The following is a 25,314-nucleotide window of genomic DNA, read 5'->3' on the forward strand; positions in this document are numbered from 1 at the left end:
ATATATAGAATATCCAACAATCACAGGAATCAAAAATAATAATGGTAATGGTGATTCCATGTATGGTGGATAAATGGAGCTATGGGAAAAAAAAAAGAGCTCAATATTTGGTGAAACAAAACAAAAAAGGAGGGAAGACAAGCAAATAGCTATGCAATGGTAGTATCCCTCTGAAAGGTGATAAGACTCATAGATGCCAGTACTCCAAAGTGCCAAGTAAAAGGACAAATGAGGAAGCATTGAATTCTGGTTGACTCATTGTGACATCTCCCATAGTAATTAGGGAGAAATAAACTCTTGTGGTCCAGAGGAGGATAGGTGTTCACCAAAAACAAACAGAACATTGGTATTTGATCTGAAGATAGATTATGTGAACATAACCTCCCTCGCACATCCAGGTAAATCATTCCATACACTGTTTTGAAAAAGTGTGTGCAATTTATCCTTATTGATGAGAACACTGGGCGGGAACCTATGATCAGCTCCTCCCATGCTGTATATGCCCATTGGCTACACAGGAACAGTGCCCCTCCCTGGAAGTGATGTCACTAGTTTGCAGTAACCACACCCACTTGCTGCTCCTAAGCTGGATACACACTATACATTTTTCTTTAGATTTTTTTCCCTTTAAAATTTACCAAAACCATATAATTTAGAGGTCAAACCTAAACACTTAAATTTGTATGCAATCAGGAAGGCCCTTGCACTACACAGTTGAAGGTAAATCTAAAGGACATTGAAAAACATAAGTTGTATAGTGTGTCTCCACTTTGACTCAGCAGGAAGAGGGATTGAAGGCACGTGACAGCCCTGGATACTGCAAAATAAAAAAGGTAAAAAAATTGGATCTTTTTATATTTAACACAAGGCTGAACTCCGCTCACATAAATGATTGCAGGGGAGAATTTAAGTATTAGGCTTTACGTCCAATCTTATTTGAATGCATGACAGAAATGCAACAATGAATGCTACAAACTATTAATGACATCTTCACTATCAACAAGAGCTGCAGTAATGCTGAAACTCGAAACAGAATCCAGTTTCTACTTGTTAAATGTAATTTACATTTTTGAATGTGAGGACAGTATCTTGTATCCATTCGTTTGCCATAGAGATGAATGGGGAGGCCCACACACAGCAGTTAATGTTCACCTGGGGTGGTATCTTTATTGTGAACAGTGCTCCTTATTTCAATTTTGCCCTTGTCCACAGACCAGACCATGTTACCCGCCACAACACATTTGTGGGGAAGAGACCCTTGTCCTCTAAACATTGGAATAGGCTGCTTTGTCAATGCAGGTGATTGGAAGCTGGTGGTAGGTTATGGGGTGGGGGATGACAGGAAGTAGGGTGTTAGCAAGGTAGCAGTGGGGTGTGAGGAGTGATAAGGATGACATGAGGTAGGGTGTTAGCAAGGCGGCAGTGAGGTTCCAGGTGTGATAAGGATGACAGGAGGTACGGTCTTCGCAAGGTGGCAGTGAGGTGCCAGGTGTGAGGAGTATATGGCTGACAGGAGGTAAGGTGTTCGCAAGGTGGCAGTGAGGTGCCAGGTGTGAGGAGGATATGGAGGACAGGAGGTAAGGTGTTAGCAAGGTGGCAGTGAGGTGCCAGGTGTGAGGAGGATATGGATGACAGGAGGTAAGGTGTTAGCAAGGTGGCAGTGAGGTGCCAGGTGTGAGGAGGATATGGAGGACAGGAGGTAAGGTGTTAGCAAGGTGGTAGTGAGGTGCCAGGTGTGAGGAGGATATAGATGACGGGAGGTAGGGTGTTAGTAAGGTTGCAGTCGGGTCCAAGGTGGGATGGACATCATAGCTGATTGCTGCATGTGTAATATAGAACAGTTCAGTAACATGTACAGTGAAGAATTCGTGTTTATGGGATTGGCTGCCTCTTGAAATCCACTATTGCCTGTGTATTCATGCTTTTATGGGAGGCGGATCATTCATAATTTAAGACGTGACATCCCACCCACTGTGTTCTTTTTTTAGTTACTGGGTATAGAAGAGGGAGGGACTGGGCTGTCATCTAGGATCTGTATACATGCCTAAAATGTGTGAGGTCAATACCACGTGACCCGACTAGCTCCGATCAAACCGGAAATGTTCTCTCCAGCAAGAGAGAACAAAACGGAGTATGCGCAGCCTGACTCCACTCACTGTATCATATCCGGACTTGTCCAGGGGGACAATCTGTGCATACACCATCAAACAGCCTTTTTACACAATGCAGAGGATTAACCCCTTAGTTTCCACAGTGAGTACAACAAGCATGCTTTACTGCATATACAGACTGATTTTACTGTTGCAGGGAATGCAATACCTTCGTAATTGTGAAAACACACACACACACACACACACTACACAAAAGTATTATTGAACACGTCACCATTTTTCTAGGTAAAAATATTTCTAAAGGGTGCGATTGACATGAAATTTTCACCACGTCGGTAACAACCCATGCAATCCATACATGGAAACCCAAACAAATAAGTTCAAAAATTAAGCTATGTAGAATAAAATGGAATAACACAGAGGAAAAAAAAATTGAACACCTGAAGAAAGGGAGGTGAAAAAGGGCATGGAAAGCCAAGATACCTGTTGAAATCTATCAGTAATTAGAAAGCAATTCTGCACCTTGTCATTGCAAATTAATATCAGCTGGTTCGGTCACATCTGATGGCCTATTAAAATGGCGTCTCATTACCAAGGTGTCACACATACAAGAAACCTATCATGATGATTAAACAAACCGCTCTCTCAATACCTTTGCAACCCTATTGTTGCAAAGAATACTGATGGCATTGGTTACAGGATTTTCAAATGTCTGAATGTTCCAGTGAGAACGGTTGGGACCATAAGCCATAAAGAACATCATTTCACCATAAAATCAGCCACGACCAGGTGCTCCTGACAAGATTTCTGACAGGGGAGTGAACATAATTATCAAAAGAGTTTTCCCAGAGCCAATAATCACTTGTGGAGAGCTTGAGAAAGACCTGAATTAGCAGGTACAATTGTTTCAAAGAAAATAATAAGTAATGTACACAACTGCCATGGCCTGTATGCACGCTCACCACCCAAGACTCAACTTCTGAGGACAAAGCATGTTGAAGCTCATTTAAAGTTGCTGTACAACATTTAGACAAGCCTGTGAAATACTGGGAGAAAATAGTCTGGTCAGATGAGACCAAAATTGAACTCCTTGGATGCCACAATACACACATTTGCAGGTCAAATGGCACTGCACATCACCCCAAAAACACCATAACAACAGTGAAGTTTGGAGGTGCGAACATCTTTGTGTGGGGCTCTTTTTCAGCATACAAAACTGCCAAACTTTAGGTCATTGAAGAAAGGATAAATGAAAAATGTACCATGACAATCTTGATAAAAAATCTGCCGCCATCTACCAGGATGATGAAAATGAGAGGGTGGACACTTCAGGAAGACAATGATCCCAAACACAAAGCCAAGGAAACTCTCAATTGGTTTCAAATAAAGAAAATAAAGCTGCTAGAATGGCCCAGCCAATCACCTGACTTAAATCTAATAGAAAACCTATGGAAAGGACTAAAGATCAGAGTTCAAGAGTTGAAGAATCTTGGCCAAAAGCACAGCTGAGCAATGCATGTGACTATTTTTCTCCATACAGGTGTCTTGAAGAGGTCATTACCAACAAAGGATTCTGTATGAAGTATTAAAATAAACTTCAGTTAGCGTGTTCAATACCTTTTCCCTGTGTCATTGCATTTTATTACACACAACTTAATTTTTTGAACGGATTTGTTTTCTTTGTATGTATGGAATATACATGTGGTAAAAATTTCATATCAATAGCACCTTTAGAAATATACTTACCTAGAAAGATGGTGGAAACCAGTGTTCAATACTTTTTTTTACCCTTTATCTATATAAAACACACACACACACACTAATGTCTAAAGTATCGGGACACCTGCCTTTACACGCACATGAACACCCAAAGGTGTTTTATAGGGTTGAGGTCAGGATTCTGTGCAGGCCAGTCAAGTTACATAGTTAGTGAGGTTGAAAAGAGACATCAGTCCATCCAGTTTAACCTGTGCTGTGTGCGTGTGTTTGCTGTTAACCATACATTGTATACCCCTGTATGTTGTGGTCTTTAAGGTGCCCATCTAATAGTTTAAAAAAAAACTATCAATGCTCCCTGCTGATACCACTGCTTGTGGAAGTGAATTCTGCATCCTTACCACTCTGACAGTAAAGAACCCCTTGAACAGTTTAAGGTTAAACCGCTTTTCTTCTAGTTTTAGTGAGTGGCCCCGTGTCTTTTTGAATTCCCTTTCTCTGAAAAGTTTGTTCCTTATGCTAGGGTCATCACCAGTACAGTATTTGTACATTGATATCATATCCCCCCTCAAGCGTCTCTTCTCCAGAGAGAATAAGTTCAATGCTTGTAGTCTGTCTTCATAGCCGATATCCTCCATTACCCTTATTATCTTTGTTGCCCTTCTCTGGACTCTCTACAGTTCCAGCACATCCTTTCTGAGGACTGGTGTCCAGAACTGGATGGCATTTAAGATGTGGTCGGACCAGAGTCTTGTTAAGTGGGAGAATAATCGCTTTATCTCTGGAGTGAATCCCCTTTTTTTATACATGCCAATATTCTGTTCGCTTTGCCTACAGCAGCTTGACATTGCATGCCATTGCTAAGTCTGTTGTCTACTAGGACCCCATGGGTCGTTTTCTTAGATTTACCCAGAGGTTCACCCCTTAGCGAGTAAAACTTGCGTTCATATTTCTGACACCCACCTCCACTTCAAGCTCGCTCATCCATGTCTTTATTGAACTTGCTTTGTGCACTGGTCCAAATCCAAAGTATTTGGGGGGGGGGGGGTATAGTGGTGTGGGGTGGTTTTTCAGGGGTTGGGGTTGGCCCCTTCGTTGCAGTGAAGAGAACTCTTAAGGTGCCAGCATACCAAAACATTTATGGGAACAGTATAGGGATGGCCCCTTCCTGTTGACTAACATGACTGCACACCAGCGCACAAAGCAAGGTCCACAATGACATGGTTTGGGGTGGAAAAACTTGACTGGTCTGCACAGAGTCCTGACCTCAACCCGACAGAACAACTTTGGGATGAATTCGAGTGGAGACTGTGAGCCAGGCCTTTTTGTCCAACATCAGTGCCTGACCTCACTAATACGCTTCTGGAAGAATGGTTAAATATTCCCATAGACACACTCCTAAATCTTGTGGACAGCCTTCCCAGAAGAGTTATAGCTGTTATAGATTCAAAGGGTGGGCCAACTCAATATTGAACCCTATGGACTAAGACTGGGAAAATAATGGTGGACACAAAATATTGACACTGTGGGCCCAATTTTGACATTTTCACTTTGGGGTGTACTCACTTTTGTTGCCAGTGGTTTAGACATTAATGGCTGTGTGTTGTTATTTTGAGGAGACAGCAAATGTACACTGTTATACAAGCTTACACTCACTACTTTACATTATAGCAAAGTGTCATTTCTTCAGTGTTGTCACATGAAAAGATATAATAAAAGATTTACAAAAATGTGAGGGGTGTACTCACTCTTGTCACATTACATATACATATATATATATATACACATACATACACAAACACACACACACATATATATATATATACACACATACATACAGGGCTCAAAATTTAAAGTCCTGAGCTACTAGCCAGGCCTGAAGGGTTACTCGCCACCAGTTGCCCCACCCAACTCCTACCCTACCCCGCCCCTAAACACGCCCTCATAAATTATCTCATAAAATTACACTGTTAAATGTTTTTGCATTAATGCAGAAGTTACAAAAATAATTATTAACAACAACGTTTTCAGTGCCCATCAGTGCAGCCTAATCAGTGCCCATCAAGGGTCTGGAACCCCCCAAATCACCCTCCTAGTACCCCCCCCCCAAATTTCACCTCCTAGAACAAATCCTACCCGTCAAATCCCCCCCCCCCCCCATCAGAATTTTCCCCTAGCACAAAAAACCCCCATTATTCTTACTGGCACAACCCCCCCCCCCCCGAATATCCCATTTTAACAGCCCCAAGACTTCCTGTTTTGGCACAAATCCATCCCCCCACCCCATCATTCCAATAATCTCTTCAAGGACGATACCCAAATCCCCACTCCTGGCACAAATCCTCACCCCCTCCCCCAGCACGAATCACTCCTCCTAGCACCCTCCCCCCCAATTCCCCTGCTAGAAGAAATCTTATATTGTCACCTCTCAAATTCCCCCCCCCCCCCCATATCAATCCCACCTAGAAGTAATCATCTTCTCCCCACCCCTCCCAGTACAAATACTTTTTGGGGGATTGTCCTGGGGGGGGGGGGGGGGGAATTTGTACTAGGAGGGGTGGGGAGAAGATGATTACTTCTAGGTGGGATCAATATGGGAGGGGGGGCTGTGCTGACATAGGGGGGAATGGGCTAGGAGGGGGAGGGGGGATTGTGCTGATATGGGAATTTGGGAGGTGACAGGATAAGATTTGTGCCCCCAGTGCAGTTCTCCCTTTCCTCCAGCAGGCAGACCTCAGATACAGCGCGGCACATCCCTCTGATTCTCCTCTTCTGAGGCTCCTTCTCTTCATATGTCAGAGTGGAGGAGGAGCGGAGGAGGAGCCTAAGAGAAGCCTATTCCTATTCTTAAAGCTTTGCACGGACAGCACGGACAGCTGGCGGGAGAGATGCGGCTGCAGAAGCAGAAGGGGAAGAAGATTGCGGCTCAGGAATGACACTGGATGTCAGATGGGACTATACAGAGTTTGTTACCCGCCCCCTTTCCACATTGCTTGCTTTGACTCGGAGGACAGGGGATAACAAACTCTGTATAGTCCGGATCCGACATTCAGTGTCCTTCCTGAGCTGCAATCTTCTTCCCCTTCTGCAGCCACATCTCTCCCGCCAGCTGTCCGTGCAAAGGTTTAGGAATGGTCTTCTCCGCTCCACCTCCGCTCTATTTAAGGTGAAAAGAAGTTCCGATCTGAGGACTGCTATTGACAGGCACCCTCCACCTCCCATACTACAGACGCCCAGGGCAGCCGTCCATCCATCCCTTCCTCCCACCCACCCCTTGTACCGGCTCTGGACTTAACATGAGATGATCGGCTTACCCCCTCCATCAGTACTGCTGGCCGCATAATGTCAGAGCGCCGGATCATCCCGCTGTAACAGCTTGTAATTGTCGGGCGCTCGCCGACATACACAGTCCCGCCTCCTAGCCCGGCTTGTTTGATTGACGTTGCACGTCCTGGTTGGCCAGGTGTTCGGTCTATCAAAGAAGCCGGGCTAGGAGGCGGGACTGTGTATGTCGGCGAGCTCCCGACAATTACAACTAAAGCTGTTACAGCGGAATGATCCGCCGCTCTGACATTATCCGGCTTTCCTCTCCTCTCTTCCCCAGAGCTCGCCCAACATAATTTTCCACTCGCAAAATGCGAGTGGAAAATTTGAGGGCTGTGTATACAATATTTATATATATATATATATATATATATATATATATATATATATATATATATATATATACACACACACACACACACACACACATACACACAAAATATACATATACTGTGCAAGCGATAATATTGAAGTGGAAGGAGTATCAGACCACTGCAAATGTACAAAGACCTGGCCGTCCCTCTAAACTTTCAGCTCATACAAAGGAGAAGACTGATCAGAGATGCAGCCAAGAGGCCCATGGTCACTCTGGATGAACTGCAGAGATCTACAGCTGAGGTGGGAGACTCTGTCCATAGGACAACAATGTTGCATACTGCACAAATCTGGCCTTTATGGAAGAGTGGCAAGAAGAAAGCCATTTCTTAAAGATATCCATAAAAAGTGTTGTTTAAAGTTTGCCACAAGCCACCTGGGAGACACACCAAACATGTGGAAGAAGGTGCTCTGGTCAGATGAAACCAAAATCAAACTTTTTGGCAACAATGCAAAATGTTATGTTTGGCGTAAAAGCAGCACAGCTCATCACCCTGAACACACCATCCCCACTGTCAAACATGGTGGTGGCAGCATCATGGTTTGGGCCTGCTTTTCTTCAGCAGGGACAGGGAAGATGGTTAAAATTGATGGGAAGATGGATGGAGCCAAATACAGGACCATTCTGGAAGAAAACCTGATGGAGTCTGCAAAAGACCTGAGACTGGGACAGAGATTTGTCTTCCAACAAGACAATGATCCAAAACAAAGCAAAATCTACAATGGAACGGTTCACAAATAAACATATCCAGGTGTTAGAATGGCCAAGTCAAAGTCCAGACCTGAATCCAATTGAGAATCTGTGGAAAGAACTGAAAACTGCTGTTCACAAACGCTCTCCATCCAACCTCACTGAGCTCGAGCTGTTTTGCAAGGAGGAATGCGCAAAAATTTCAATCTCTCAATATGCAAAACTGATAGAGACATATCCCAAGCGACTACAGCTGTAGTCGCAGCAAAAGGTGGCGCTACAAAGTATTAACTTAAGGGGACTGAATAATTTTGCACGCCCAATTTTTCAGTTTTTTTATTTGTTAAAAAAGTTTGAATTAGCCAATAAATTTTGTTCCACTTCATGATTGTGTCCCACTTGTTGTTGATTCTTCACAAAAAATTATACAGTTTTATATCTTTATGTTTGAAGCCTGAAATGTGGCAAAAGGTCGCAAAGTTCAAGGGGGCCGAATACTTTCGCAAGGCACTGTATATACATATACACAAATAACACACACACATACTGTAATGCTTATAAGTGTTCATGCCCTGCCAGAATTTATGATTTCTTGGCCATTTTTCAGAGAAAATGAATGAGAACGCAAAAACTTTTCTTTCACGCATGGTTATAGTTTGGCTTGAGCCATTTATGATCAATCAACTGTGTTCTTTTTAAATCATAATGACAACAGAAACTACCCAAATGACCCTGATCAAAAGTTTACATACCCCAGTTCTTAATACCGTGTATTGCCCCCTTTAACATCAATGACAGCTTGAAGTCTTTTGTGGTATTTGTGAATGAGGCTCTTTATCTTCTCAGATGGTAAATCTGCCCATTCTTCCTGGCAAAAAGCCTCCAATTCCTGCAAGTTCTTGGGCTGTCTTGCATTAACTGCACGTTTGAGATCTCCCCAGAGTGGCTCATTGATATTGAGGTCAGAAGACTAAGATGGCCACAAATTCCAAAAAACACTATCTCTCCTGTGCTCAAGTGGTATGCAGGTTGGTGAATGTTCTAGGTGGTTTTTAGGCACAGATATGGTGGTCTTGCTGCCCCCTCAGGACCAAGGTTATCCAAAAAAAACCACTGTAAAAATAATAATGCGAAACGCGTAAGCCATACCAGGTTTTGTGGACGCCATCACGCTATCCAGCAGTAGAGAAGTGTTCTGGAGGCAAACGGTTCCCATTTTCTACACGCTTGTACATATCCTAGGTTTGTGAGTATATTGTAGGCTACCCATTTTTGATTTTAATAAACTTTTTAGTGGTAATGCACAAGGTCGGTGCGCCCTTCTTGTGTTATTGTTTTAATAAGATGGCCACACCAGAATCTTTACTTTATTCTGCTGTAGCCAATCACAGGTCAACTTGGCCTTGTGTTTAGGATCATTGTCATGTTGGAATGTCCAAGCACGTCTCATGCACAGCTTCCGGGCTGATACACATTTCCCTCCAGTATTTTTTGATAACATACTGCATTCATCTTGCCATAAATTCTGACCAAATTTCTTGTGCCTTTTGTAGCTCACACATCCCCAGAACATCAGCGATCCACCTCTGTGTTTCGCAGAAGGAATGGTATACCTTTTATCATAGGCTTTGTTGACTCCTCTCCAAATCTAACGTTTATGGTTGTGGCCAAAAAGCTCAATTTTGGTTTCATCACTCAAGAATGACTTTGTGCCAGAAGGTATGAGGCTCAACTGTGCTGTTTGGTGTATTGTAAGTGGGATACTTTGTGGCATTTGCTTAGTAATGGCTTTCTTCTGGCGACTCGACCATGCAGCCCATCTTTCTTCAAGTGACTCCTTTTCGTATATCTTGAAACAGCTACACCACATGTTTTCAAAGAGTCCTGTATTTCACCTGAAGTTATTTGTGGGTTTTTATTAGCATCCCGAACACAATTTTCCTGGCAGTTGTGGCTGAAATTTTAGTTAGTCTACCTGACAGTGGATTGGTTTCAACAGAACCCCTCATTTTCCACCTATTTAGAGTTTGAACACTGCTGATTGACATTCTCAGTTCCTTGGATATCTTTTTATATCCCTTTCCTGTTTTATACAGTTCAACTACCTTTTCCCGCAGATCCTTTGACAATTATTTGGCTTTCCCAATGACTCAGAATCCAGAAACGTCAGTGCAGCACTGGATGAAAGATGCAAGGGTCTGTCAGGAGTCCAGAAACTCATTCACCTTTTATACTCATACTAATTACAAGCAAACAGATCACAGGTGAGGATGGTTACCTTTAATAGCCATTCAAACCCCTTTGTGTCAACTTGTGTTCATGTTATCAGGCCAAAATCACCAGGGTATGTAAACATTTGATCAGGGTCATTTGGGTAGTTTCTTTTGTCATTAGGATTTAAAAAGAGTAAAACACAGTTGACTGATAATAAATGGCTTCAGCAAAACACTAACACTAAAACAGAAAAGTTTTTGTGTTATTCATATGCTCTGAAAAAAATGGCCAAGAAATCATAAATTCTGCCAGGGTATGTAAACTTATGAGCACAGCTGTGTGTGTGTATATATATAGCAGTTTACCAGTCTCACCTAATTTGGGCAACAAACACCTTCCCCTCTCCTCATATCCATCACATAGAGGGATGTTATCTTGAAGTTCATGAAACATACCTTCAAAAGCTGGTAGCATAATTTCAGATTTCAGTTCAGTCCTAAAAATGTTATTAGGACACAAGGCTTTTCACAGGATCAGTGGGTATGTCTCTGTCGTTGCAGAAAATGTACTTAGCCCTAAAGTTGTAAACCTCAGACATGAAATATGAACAAAGCATATCCCTCTATAGTGTGCACTTGTCTCAATTAAGAGCAGTAAAGAGGTTGTAAACCCATAGATTTTTACTTTTTTTTGTCGCAACCTGAAAGAGAAACACATAATGAGCTAGTATGCATCGCATACTAGCTCATTACTAAATACTTACCTTAGAACGAGCCCCCGCCGTGCCGCCCGCTTACCTGTATGACGGGCGACATGTCCAGTTGCCCGTCTTCCGGGATCGCGGCATCCGGCCATCCGATTGGCCGGAGCCGCGGTGACGTCACTCCCGCGCATGCGCGCAGGAGCAGACGGTCACGGCACGGGACTCTGGTGCCGTTCGTTCAGAGCACATGCGCCAGTGACGTCACTGGCTGCATGTAAGGTAAATATCTCCTAAACTGTACATGTTTAGGAGATATTTACAGTACCTATAGGTAAGCCTTATCATAGGATCACCTATAGGTAAAAAAGTGTCCGAGGAGGGTTTACTTCCTCTTTAAGTGTAATTTCTGTCTGCTGCTTTGCGGCATGAACCACTTTGGACAATCTTTTCCTGTTAACAAGAGAATAAAAGGTGACGGGAAGGATGACCAACAGTTTGACAGCCCCAGCTCTGTTCCTGTATACTGTGAAGGGGAAGTGGCCTCTTACCTCCAATCAGCTCTCAGAGCTCTTCTTACGAAGTGCTGTAGAGTACCAACTTCAGCTCTCTGCCCCCTATATTTCTGAACTCTCGGAAAAGCTTATTCAGCACTTTGAATGGATGTAGCGAAGACTGCAAATAAACCGGTACAACTCATATAGGAGGATTTGTTTCATCTCTGTGTGTCACCTGAAGATAGTCCCTTCACTGGGTATATGTAAGGATTTACAACCACTAAGAAAATAAAAGCAGCTGCCACATTGATTATTGCTGTACCTACTTCAAGGCTGGACGAGAATTCCCAGTCGTCTTGGTGACTGAAAAAAAAAAAAAAAAATACGTCTCTGGCAGCCAGGTTACTGAGAGCTATTGAAGGGGAGGAAAGATGGAAGGTGGGCCTGGCTTCCCAGTTCATGCAATCAGAAAATTATTTTGTGCCAATCCATGTACACTGGGAATGCCAAGCACACCCCACAGACTACCCTGTACACAGCACAGTATATTGAGAAAAGGTAGAGAATACCCAGTCCTGTGGTGGCTGAATATTTTTCCTTTTTTTTTTCTTTGTCACTTCCTGTGAGCTAAAAAAAACAGCAATGATATGTTCTTCTCTCTGTAAACTACTAGTCACATCAATCCATCATGTAATGGGGATAAACATGGGAAGACAGGTTTGAATTCCAACCTGTGTGGCAACCATGGCTTCCTCCATAGATACCATGGATTTGATCCATGTATGGGCACTGTGGTTGTACAGTCACTAACTACCGACTGAATTCCTCCACCCTGTCAGATTTTGCCCCTCAGTCAGAATATGCTGATCCACATAGCAGGCTATAGCCTGCAGCTCTGACGGCGGGGGAAGTCTCCCTGCCACCAAAATACATTGGCACAGCGGGGAGGTTTTCCCGATCCACTTCAAATGTGTGGATGGGGGAAACTGCTCTTTTTTTGTTGTTGAACCTGTTGGTTGGAAAAAAAAAAAAAATGGACTCATGTTTGGGGTGACTTCGACTTTAGGATCACTTTAAGTGTATCTAAACCCATAAACAAAAACCGAAGAGCCGGATCACACCCCAACTTCTGCGTTTCAATGCCTTCTAGTGCATCCCCCTCCCACCTCTTTTTTGGCTTCCGCTGCTGTCAAAGTCAGTGAGCCAATGAGGAGAGAAAGGGGGTGGAGCGGGCCGCGGCTCCGTGTCTGAATGGACACAGGGAGCTGTGGTTCAGGTGCCCCCATAGCAAGCTGCTTGCTGTGGGGGCACTCAACAGGAGGGAGGGGCCAGGAGCATCGAAGAGGGAGACAAGAAGTGGAGGATTTGGGGGTGCTCTGTGCAAAACCAACTGCACAGAGGAGGCAAGTATAAGTCTCCATTCACACTAATACGACTTGTCAGGTCGACGACCGCCGCGGTCCGTTGTGTGGTACAGTAACCGTTCTAATAGGAGCAACACAATTCGCTCCGACTTAGAAAAAGGTTCCTGTACTACTTTGGGGGGACCTGGAGCGACTTGCCTAGACATTCATTCTGTGAAGTCCGTGCAAGTCGTGCCGAAGTCGCGCTGCACGCGACTTCACAGGTTGCCCCCGAAGTCGTGCCGCTTCAGTGTGAATGCGGTGTAACATGTTTGTTATTTTTAACCGAAAAAAAAAGACTTTAGTATCACTTTAAGCTTTGACAATAAAATCTGGAAGCTGATTGGTTCTATGCAGAGCAGCACCAGATTTTGCACTATCCAGTTTTAATAAATCAACCCCCATCTGTCCTAAGGTGACAATGCTTACTCACTATACTGTGTGAATACAGCCTAGACCGTAACCAAGCTCAAAAACAAAAATGTAACATATTGTATCTCACCACAATGTCACTGAATGTGGTAGCTGCATTAGTTTCCTGTTTTCAGGCATTTATTTATTTTCATCTGTTAATCACCCAATAACACATCTGTCTTCATCTGTTGATCGCCCAATAACACACCTGAGTGGCTACATTCACTCCTCCACTGCATCTATGGAGGTGCAACAATGCCACCCTTTGACAGCAGCATTGCCAATCAGTGGAGAGGCTGCTGTTGGATGGACTAGTAGATTTAGATGGCCTTGACTAACAATTTAAAGCCCAATTCCAGCTAATATATGGTAAGTGATGCTAAAGTCTTTTTTTTTTGTATGGAAATAACAAACCCGGTATACTTACCTGCTCTGTGTAGTGGTTTTGCATAAAGCAGCCCAGATTCTCCTCTTCGCAGGTCCCTCTTCAGTGCTCCTGGCCCCTTACTCCTACTGAGTGTCCCCCCAGCAGGCAGCTTGCTATGGGGGCACCTGAACCGAGCTGCACCTCAGCTCTGTGTGTCCAGAAAACTCTGGCCTTGCCCCCTCTCTCCCCTCACTGGCTCACCGACTTTGATGGACAGCAGCGGAAGCCAATGACACCCGCTGTCTCTCAGCCAGGAGGGAGAGTCCCGGACAGCTGAGTCTCTCGTACAACATCGCTGGATCAAGATGGGCTCAGGTAAGTAAGTATAAGAGGGGCTGCTACACACTGAAGTTTTTTTATCTTCATGCAAAGAATGCATACCTTTACTACCACTTTAAGCAGTTACAGCAGAATTTTTTTCTCTTTTGGGATAAAGGTTTTACATAGATGAATAATGCTCACCATTGCAAGTCCCCCTTGGCAGTTATAAATAGTTGGTCTCAACCCTCTGCCACTTTTGCTGGACAGCCTGGTCTGTTAAAAATTTGGAAAATGACAGACATCATCAGGTAATTAAGCTAGGTTGGAGGGGGGACTCCCCAGATTTACACTTATAGGGCTCATTCACAAATACTTTGCTCTCTAAATAATGATCCACACTCGGGTCGCTCTTCAGAGAGCATTTTACAGGCGGCGAGGCGTCATATTCCCTTAATCGCTGCACTAGAATGGTTGAGAGGTGCTTGCAGAGTAGCCCCATTCACTTGAAAAGGACAAAAGGTATTATTTCCTGCCACAGCATGTGTACGTCTCTAGCTAAAGGGGAGTAGTGGGGGGGGGGGCGGGGGGCAGCAAAAGCACGGTTTGACCATGGGGTTTTATTGCCCTTAAACCACTACCGTTAGTGAATGAATACCGAGGCAGTTACTCCGAGGTCGTTTGAAGTGTGACAGTTGCTTGTCAGTCAACTGTTTATCTCAGGCAGTTAAGTAGATGGCAACCGTCAATCTGCAGATGACCCCCGACACTTCCTTCAGAGCTTTTTTTCATTAGGACAGTTTATATTACAGCCTCTGCCTGAAGGACCCCGCCCCAATATTGCATCTCACCAAAAAGGAAGGGGGGGTAATCTCTAAGTCTACGACCAAACTCAACTGAGTGAAATGCGTTGAGCGTCTTTCAGGCAGAGACTTGGATGTACACTGTCTTGTTGGGAAAAAAAGATTTGAAGGAAGCAACCTTACTGTTAATCCGCCTCCGTTTAAATTCTGGTGCTTGTGTATGGAAACCGGCACCAAAGACCTGCACTTGAGAGCGTTGGAGGGTAGAATTCTGACAGAAGCAAGGCTTCTAAGGCCTTCTACTAGTAGGTAGCAGTTGCTAGTATGTAGTTTTTGGTTGTAGGTCTCCTCTGCAAAAAAAAAAAAAAAAAAAAAAGCAATCCCCTTTCTGCTAGCAAATATTTAGGTACACGTGCAAGTACAGTATTAGTCTTCCTGCATGAGGACAACTAAGCCCCCAAATCCTTCAAACCCATATTATTCTAGCCACTCAACTGTGGAAATCAGAATACACAACAAGAGAGATCTAATGCCTCCCTTGATCTCAGTTGCAGTCATGTTTCCATGACATACTGTGTTGACAGGCATAATGCACAAAAATGTTTACAATAGGATAGGCCTGGGATCACAGCTCTCAGGCAACATGGAAAAAATGCAATGGTAAGATGGTACATTTATAAAGTTGCTTGTAGTCCCTGTATACAGCCCTGGCCAAAAGTTGAGAATGACACAAATATTCATTTTCACAAAGTCTGCTCCCTCCGTTTTTATGATGGCAATTTGCATATACTCCAGAATGCTATGAAAAGTGATCAGATGAATTGCAATTATTTGCAAAGTCCCTCTTTGCCATGAAAATAAACTGAATCTAAAAGGAAAAAAAAAAAAAAAATTCCACTGCATTTCAGCCCTGCCACAACAGGAATACATGATAGGTCAGTAATTCTCTCGACAGGTGTCAGTGTTGACGAACACAAGGCTGGAAATCACTCTGAAATTATGATTAAATTAGAACAAACTGGAAGCTTTAGGCCCCTTTCACACACTCGACCCGGACGGAGTCCGTTTTTCTCAGCGGGGGATCGATCCGCCAATCCCCCGCTGAGCAGGATGACAGCTGTGTCTCCGCGCTGTGTGCGTAGACACAGCTGTCAGTTCCTCATGCATCTTTATGGGGGAAATCGGATGGGAACGGACCGTCGGTCCGTTCTAATCCGATCCGATCTGCTGGATAGATGGAGAATAGGGTTTCCGTCCATCCAGATTTGACAGATTGGACATTTCTCCGCTGACATCAGATGCCCCATAGGGATGCATGGGGGGACCGTTCAGATCCTCCAAAAAAAAAATGGACAGGTGGATCTCAACGGTCCGCCTCTGTGAAAGAGCCCTTAGGCCTCATGCACACTGGACGACGTTATCAAAAAACGCCAGTAGAAAGCTATAGCAGTTTTTTAGCTTTTTTGCAGTAGCATTTTTCAGCGTTTTGACTTAGCTAAACTATACTCCCACAAAAGCCTATGGCTCAAAAACGTAGATAAATGCCAAATAGCCGCATTTTTCAGTTAGGCCCCTTTCACACGAGCGCTCCGATCAGATCCGCCTGTCAGTTTTTTTAGGAGGATCTGATCGGATCCCCCATGCATCCCTATAGGGCAGCGGATGTCAGCGGAGACATGTCCGCTGACACCAGCTGCCATCCGCATCCGATCCTGTCCGTAAAATCCGGACGGATGGAAACCCTATTTTCCATCCGTCCAGGGGATCGGATCGGATGAGAGCGGACAGGGGCTCTGACATCTCCCTCTCAGCACACAGAGCGGAGAGGGAGATGTTACCTTCCTGCTCAGCGGGGATCTGGGTTTACGATCCCCTGCTGAGCAGCACGGATCCGCCTAAGGAGGCGGACCGTGTGAAAGAGCCCTTAGAGAGTTTTTACAGCTGAAAAACACCTCCTAAAACCCACTAATTCTGGGGGTTTTTTTCCAGCCAGAAAACACCCCTACCAAAAGCTGCTGCTAACAGCCTATGTGTGCATGGACACGTAGGATAACATGCTGAGGAGTTTACTGGCTGCAGAAAAAAACATCTGACGCCAAAAACAGCAGCTGCAAAAATGTCCAGTGTGCATGAGGCCTTACAAGAAGGGTGGTGCTTGAAATCATTGTTCTCCCTCTGTTAACCATGGCTACCTGCAAGGAAACACGTGCAGCCATCATTGCACAAAAAGGGATTCACAGGTAAGGATATTGCTGCTACTAATATTGCACCTAAATCAACCATTTATTGGATAATCAAGAAGCTTCAGGGTGCCCAAGAAAGTCCAGCAAGTGACAAGACGACGGTCTCCTACAGTGGATTCAGCTGCGGGACGTTTGGAGGATGGCCTGGTGTCAAGAAGGGCAGCAAAGAAGCCACTTCTCTCCAGGAAAAACATCAGTGATAGACTGATATTCTGCAAACGGCACAGGGATTGGATTGCCGAGGACTGGGGTAAAGTTATTTTGTTCTGATGCATCCCCTTTCCTATTGTTTTTGGGCATCCAGAAAAAAACCTTGTCTGGGAAGAAAAGGTGAGCGCTACAATCAGTCCTGTGTCATGCCAACAATAAAGCATCCTAACACCATTCATGAGTAGGGTTATTCTCAGCCAAGGGAGTGGGCTCACTCACAATTTGAAAAGAAAGGGGTGGGGAAGAAAGCAACTTAGACCCCGTTCACACTACGGCGGATCCGACTTCGGGGAGACCTGTGAAGTTGCGTGCAGCGCGACTTCAGCACGACTTGCACGGACTTCATAAAATGAATGTCTATGCAAGTCGCTCCAGGTCGCCCCAAAGTAGTACAGGACCCTTTTTCTAAGTCGGAGCGAGTTGTGTCGCTCCTATTAGAACCGTTCCCAATGGGCCGCGATGGTGCGTGACTTGTCAGGCTGAGCAAGTCGCCTGACAAGACGTATTAGTGTGAATGGAGCCTTAAACTTGAGGGTGGGAATACTGAATGACCTACAGATAAGAGGATGCACCCAGGCAGGCCATAGCGAGGGCATTATTTCAAGCCTGGAAGGTAATACTTTGCCATTGGATCTCTGCAGACTCCCCAACCTCAAAGGACTGGTTAGTTCAAATGCAGGATACTCTGATTTAGAAAAATATATTTTTCAGCACAGAGGCTGCTATGATAAATTCAACAAACACCTGGTCTAGCACCAGTGGACTGGACTGTGGTCCGGCTGGTCATTGGTAGAGGGTAATTACGAATTGGTTTACCCTTGGGTAATGGGGTGTGGGGTTATGGGCATATTCATGCAAGTCATGTATCTGTTAATGGTTATGATTTACTATGTTTCTACGGATGTAATGCTTTTAAATCCGTATGTTGTATTATATTTTGACTGAGCTGGAGACTGTATTGTTGGCTCAATTTTTCAATTGTTCATTCAATAAAATTTTATTTGCGGTAAAAAAAAACAAAAAAAAACTTGAGGGTGAAGATCCCCTAGTGCATCTTGCATTCATGGAATACATAGTAATCCGCCCATAAAAGGGCGTTTTCAGGACAGCTCTCTGTCCCTGTCCTCTAACTGTTCCTCCTACATTGAGATCCTGTCACACAGGCTTACAATGGAGACTACAGTTGGCCTTTCAAAACACAGGCATCGTCCACTGTTGTCACCATCAGGAAAGCCGCCCTGAGAGAGCATGCATGCAGACAGGAAGTGGCTGCACGATGCAAAAAAAGATATTAAAAAAAAAAATAAAAAATAAAGAAGATAAAAAAAAAAAAAAAGGTAAGAAAAAAAAAAAACACACACAGAAAACCAAGTATTTTTTTCTTTAAAGCAGAACTAAACCCTCCTCTCCTTCACATACAAGGAAGCTGGCATATTCGCCTCTGATGTACATTTGCCATGGACATATGATTAATTTGTCACCAGCCTTTTGATGGTTTGATAGTTCAGTTGAGAGAACAAGCATGACAGCTATCAGTCACGACATGCCTTGAATGTAACAGTTTTGGTAAACCATTAAACCATAGGTTTAGTTCCGCTTTAATGAGATTGTAAACCTCACACATGAAATCTGAAGAAAGCATATCCCTCTAAAGTTTGTAATTGTTCCTCTATCAGCATGAGTCACTTCTGACAAGTTTTCCTGACACCAAGAAAAAAAATGGTGACAGGGGAGGGAGCTCCAGCAGATTGACAGATTCCGCTCAGTTCCTGTGTGCTGTGTGAAGAGGGGTGTGTCCCTTCCCTCCAATCAGCTCTCAGAGCTCTCCTCATAGATGTAACTTCAGCCTTCCCCCCAGTTTTTCAGAGCTGAGAGATCCTGTGTAAATTCTACACTTTGAAAAAAGTAGGGGAATGAAAGTTGTAGATAAACAGATACAATTTATGTAGGAGAATTTGTTTAATCTCTGTATCACCCAAGGCCAGTCACTTCACTGGGTATATGTAAGAGTTTACAACCACTTTAACTTGTTGCCACCTATGTAAGGGCCCTTTGCCTGTGGATTCTTGCTGCTGGAATGACGGAGTTATGTGATCACCAGTGGCAGCTCAGCCCATTTGAACTAACAAGAGGCTGACCGCAGCAGCAGCTGTTCGCATATAGCCGAACACAGAGTGGTTAGCTTCGGATAAGGACAGATGTCTGAGCCTGCAGTTAAAGGAGTTGTAAAGGCAGAAGAGTTTTTTTTTTTTTTTTTATTTTAATGCATTATATGCATCAAAATAAAAAGCCTTCTGTGTGCAGCAGCCCCCCCCCCTTACACTTACCTGAGGTGCCTCTCTGTCCACGAGTGTCTCAGTCGTCCGATATTCTCCCTCCTGATTGGCTGAGACAGCAGCGGTGCCATTGGCTGCCGCTGCCGTCAATCAGAGTGAGCTAGCCAATTAGGGGAGAGAGGGGGCAGGGCCAGGTTGGGGGTCAGAGCTCCCTGTCTGAATGGACACAGGGAGCTGCAACTCCGCTCGGCTGCCCCCATAGCAAGCTGTTTGCTGTGTGGGCACTGAACAGGAGGGAGGTGCCAGGATCACAGAAGAAGATCCCGAGGAGAGGAGGATCTGGGTGGCTCTGTGCAAATCCACTGCAACAGAACAGGTAAGTATAACATGTTTGTTATTTTTATAGGAAAAAAAAAAAAATTAGATTTAATCACTTTAACTGCTCTGTGTGTGGCTATATGTGAACAGCAGCAGTGCTGTCATGCTGCTAATAAAAGAAGTATGGAACCAAGCGATCAAACTCCATGGATCACTCAGTTCTTAGAACTGCCTGAGCACAAAGCTGGTGACTTGTTAGTCAGCAGCTCTATGCTCTACCCCTCCATCGTTTACTGGAGCGATGGACTGTGGAGGGGGTGGGAGCAGCCAGCTCAGGCTCTCAGCAGCTCGCTGAGAGGCTAAACTGTGTGCCCGTCCAGGCAGATTCCAACCATATGGTCACAATCTTTCCCAAGCCTGGACCAGCTCTGTGACATCAGCTTCTGCCCGCTGAAAATGGGTAACAGGAATGCCTAATGAACTGCACTCCTGTGATCCACAGGAGAAGTACAACCAAAACTTGTTTGTCTGTACTTCTCCTGTGGATCACAGGAGTGCAATTCATTCTGCACTCCTGTGACTCCTTTTTAGCAGACAGCGGGCTGAAGTTTTGGTTCTACTTCTCCTTTAAATTAAAATAGGCTGAGCTGCTGATCACATAACCCGGTTATTTCAGCAGCTGCATCAAACCAGTCATGCGAAAGGGGCCTAACACATACACGCTGGGTGGGCTTAATGCTGGCCATACACTATACAAAAAATCATTCAAACTCCTTTTCGAAAAATGAAAACTCAGCTGTGATAGAAAACGATCGTGCCATCATGTAGAAACCGATAAATTGTTAAATGGACATAAAGTAATCAATTTTTTGTTTGTTTTTTTTCACATATCTAGTGCAAACAGTTTTGACAAGAAACACATTAACCCGAGGATCTCAAAATTACGGCCCTCCAGCTGTTGCAGAACTACACGTCCCATGAGGCATTGTAAAACTCTGACATTCACAGACATGACTAGGCATGATGGGAATTGTAGTTCCTGAACAACTGGAGGGCCATAGTTTGGAGACCCCTTCAATAACCTTTCAATTTATGGTTTGTTTTTCGGCAGAAAAACGTCACAACCGATTTGTGCCTAAACACTGGCCAAGAAACAAATGAACTATCCAAATGACCAAATTTCGGCCGATCTTTGGTATAGTGTATGGCCAGCATAACACTCACATATGCATTGCTGGGTGGCCAGGCATCTGTGCCCACAGCATGCTCACTGAGCGCTCCCAGCACAGCCAACTTGCTGTCAAAGACATCTCTTGGACCAGATGCTCAGTGGCAGGCAGGACCTGCTTCTGATCATGTGACCACTGGGCCAATCTTTCGTATAGTGTATGGCCAGCATAACACTCACATATGCATTGCTGGGTTGTCGATGCATCTGTGCCGACAGCATGCTCACTGAGCACTTCCCAGCACAGCCAACTTGCTGTCAATGACATCTCTTGGACCAGACGCTCAGTGGCAGGCAGGACCTGCTGCTGATTATGTGACCACTCGGCCGATCTTTCGTATAGTTTATGGCCAGCAGAACACTCACATACGCATTGCTGGGTGGCGAGGCATCTGTGCCCACAGCATGCTCACTGAGCGCTCCCAGCACAGCCAACTTGCTGTCATATAGTTACATAGTAGGTGAGGTTGAATAAAGACAATAGTCCATCCAGTTCAACCTGTGTAGGTGTGTGTGGCTGTAATCATCTCACATAGCCCTGAATGTTCTGATCCTTGAGATGTAAGTCTAGGAGTCTTTTGAAAGCCACCATACTTCCCACAGAAACCACCTCTTGTGGTAGAGAATTCCACAATCTTGTAGCCCTAACAGTAAAGAACCCCCCACGTTGCCTGCGGTTAAAACGCTTCTCCTCTAATCGCATGGTATGCCCTCTTCTCCTCATGCAATCCCTTTGACTGAACAGCTTTTTTTCTATGCTGAGATCCCCATTAAGATATTTATAAATTGCCATCATGTCCCCCCTCAGGCGTCTCTTCTCCAGGGAGAATAAATCGAGCGATTGCAGACGCTCTTCATAATTAAGGTCCTCCAATCCCCTAATCAGTTTAGTTGCCCTTCTCTGGATCCTCTCCAGCTCCAGCACATCCCTCCTGAGGACTGGCGACCAGAACTGGACAGAATACTCCAGATGCGGTCGGACCAGAGTTTTATAAAGTAGAAGGATTATAGTCTTATCTCTGGAATACATCCCTTTCTATATGCATGCTAATAATCTGCTGGCTTTGGCAGCTGCCGCTTGACATTGCATGCTATTGCCTAATCTATCATCAACCAAGACTCCCAGATCCTTCTCCATTTTTGATTCCCCCAAGGGTTCCCCTCCTAACGTGTATTGTGCTTTTATGTTTTTAGTCCCCAAGTGCAAAACCTTACACTTCTCCACATTAAACTGTCAAGGACATCTCTTGGACCAGACGGTCAGTGGCAGGCAGGACCCGCTGCTGATCATGTGACCACTCGGCCAATCTTTCGTATAGTGTATGGCCAGCATAAGACTCACATACGCATTGCTGGGTGGCCGATGCATCTGTGCCCACAGCATGCTCACTGAGCGCTCCCAGCACAGCCAACTTGCTGTCAAGGACATCTCTTGGACCAGACACTCAGTAGCAGGCAGGACCTGCTGCTGATCATGTGACCACTGGGCCAATCTTTCGTATAGTGTATGGCCAGCATAACACTCAGATACGCATAGCTGGGTGGCCGATGCATCTGTGCCCACAGCATGCTCACTGAGAGCTCCCAGCACAGCCAACTTGCCGTCAAGGACATCTCTTGGACCAGGCAGGACCCGCTGCTGATCATGTGACCACTCACAGTAGTCACATGACTGCCAATCCTTCCCAACCGCCAGGTGTTCAGAACTTTTTAAAAGAATGCCAGGGTGGGTGGTAAGGGGTTCAAAATAGAATTTGGTTAGCGTTCACATCTACTTTGACAGGCTGATGTGTCGGGGGAAGGCAAAGAAAACAATTAGCTCTTTTGGCAAACACTCACTTCTTAACATTTGCCTCTCCGTTGGGGATCCTTCGCAGTTTTTTCTTCTTGAGAATTTTCACAGCACGGCGACACAGCGTATCGGAGTCCAGCATCTCTTTTACCTTGCCGTAGGATCCCTCTCCCAGCAGATCCCCCATAAGGTACTTCCCTACCAACTTTGCACGTTTCCGTCGCGGTTGGTAGATCACCTCGGTGGAGTCAATGCGGTGAATAAACGTGTCCATCCCCACAGACAAGTCTTCCAGAAACTCCATTTCTTTACACTCCCCCTCATCCATAATGAGTTGGCACAAGCCTGACCTCTTCAGTAGTGTCACAGCAAAAAGATGTCACACCCTGAGAAAGCAGCTCAGGGGGTCCCCCAGCCCAGGCTTGCTACGTCCCAAAATACTCACAAGACACCCCAAAGTCAGAGTACCCGCATCTTCAGCCCACTGGAGATTCAGCTTGTGATGTCACTGCAGCCCACGAGCCTAAATAAAACAGTGGACGAACCTGTCACTTCTTCCCGGCGATGACAGTGCCACCTGTCCCCTAGTCCAACCGCATAGTGACCCACTGTCCCGGATTCGCAGCATTTCCCGGGACACGAGCAATTTTTAACGACCGATCCCGCAAATATGTTATCCCGGCTGTGTCCCGGTTTCTAAACTGTCATGGGCCACCGCGCAGGCGCAGCACTCGATGTAAATAGAGCATGTGCGGGGGGCTCAGCTATTCGCGCACGCGCGCCAGGCGAGCTGTAACAAGCCGCAACGCATTCCGCTGTCCGCGATGTGCCCGATCGGAAATGTTGTTATGTGACCTCACAGGTCGTTAAAATTTGTCGTTGGCCTCTATGCTGTGAGCTGTTATCGAAAATGTCGTTGCGGCTGGAACGGATGTGAATTATCAGGAAAGCGGACAGCCCTGCAGGGGTCCTTCTGACAGAAATGGGGGCGGAGCAAAGCGGATTTGCCGCTGGGACAGCGTGTATTGTGGGTAGTATGCGGCAGGGGCGGAGCTAGGAGCTGATAGTGAGGGGATGTGTTGGAGGTTACAGAAAGAAGTTCACTTGGGGGAGGGGGGATTCACTAATAGCGGAGCAGGCAGTGGCAGAAGTAGCTGTGCGTGTTAGCCAATCGGCTTTAAAGCTTAAAGAGGTTGTACTCAGTGAAGGAACTATCCTCAGGTAATAATACATAGAGATGGAACAAATCCTCCTACATAGGATGTACCTGTCTATCTGCAGTCTTCTCTATGTTCATTCAAAGTGCTGAATTTAGAAGGTCGTCAGAGAGCTAAAGTTACACTGTGCAGAGCTCAGTGAAGAGAGCTCTTAGAGCTGATTGGAGGGAAGAGATACACCCTCTCCACACAGGAACAGAGCTCAGGCTGTCAATCAGCTGGAGGTCCCTCCTCTGTTACCTTTTTTTCTCTTGGTGTCAGGAAAACCTGTCACAAATTGCTTCATGCTGATAGCAGAGGGATGCAGTAGCAGACAGAAATGACAGTACACACTGTAGAGCAGTAGTCTGTAAACTGTGGCACTTTGCTTGCTTTTATCATTTTATTATCATATAAATATTTTTTTTATCATATTTTATTATTCCCCCACCGTCAGCAACAGTTGGGTGCAGTTCCTGTCACTGACAAAGGGGCACTATTCCTCCCTCAGACACCAATGATGGGGCACTATTCCTCCCACTGACACCAATGATGGGACACTATTCCTCCCTTAGACACCAATGATCGGGCACTATTCCTCCCACTGACACCATAGGAAGGTACTATTCCTCTAACTGTCACCAATGATGGTGTACTATTCCTGCCACTAATACCAATGACGGGGCATTATTCCTGCCACTAATACCAATGACGGGGCATTATTCCTCTCACTAATACCAATGACGGGGCATTATTCCTCCCACTGACATCAATGATGGGATACTATTCCTTCCACTGACACCAATGATGGGGCACTATTCCTCTCACTGACACCAATGATGGGACACTATTCCTCCCACTGACACCAATGATGGGACACTATTCCTCCCACTGACACCAATGATGGGCACTATTCCTCCCACTGACACCATTGATGGGGCACTATTCCTCCCACTGACACCATTGATGGGGCACTATTCCTCCCACTGACACCAACGATGGGGCATTATTCCTCCCACTGGCACCAATGATGGGACACTATTCCTTCCACTGACACCAATGATGGGGTACTATTCCTCCCACTGTCACCAATGATGGGTCACTGTTCCTCCCACTGA

The 25,314-nt window shown here is 45.1% G+C and overlaps 1 protein-coding gene across 1 annotated transcript in view; it reads right to left on the bottom strand.

Annotated features, from left to right (window-relative positions):
• The window catches only part of STK11 (serine/threonine kinase 11), a 90,526-nt gene extending 66,684 nt beyond the window's left edge, over nt 1-23,842 (bottom strand). Inside the window, exon 1 of the mRNA XM_082248165.1 lies at nt 23,048-23,842. Within this exon, the coding sequence (XP_082104291.1) occupies nt 23,048-23,328 (281 nt within the window). The 5' untranslated portion in view covers nt 23,329-23,842. The remainder of the gene's footprint in view (nt 1-23,047) is intronic.
• Nucleotides 23,843-25,314: the final 1,472 nt, after the last annotated feature.

This window comes from Pelophylax lessonae, assembly GCF_965119305.1.
Source record: "Pelophylax lessonae genome assembly, chromosome: 1".
Taxonomy (NCBI): Eukaryota; Metazoa; Chordata; class Amphibia; order Anura; family Ranidae; genus Pelophylax; species Pelophylax lessonae.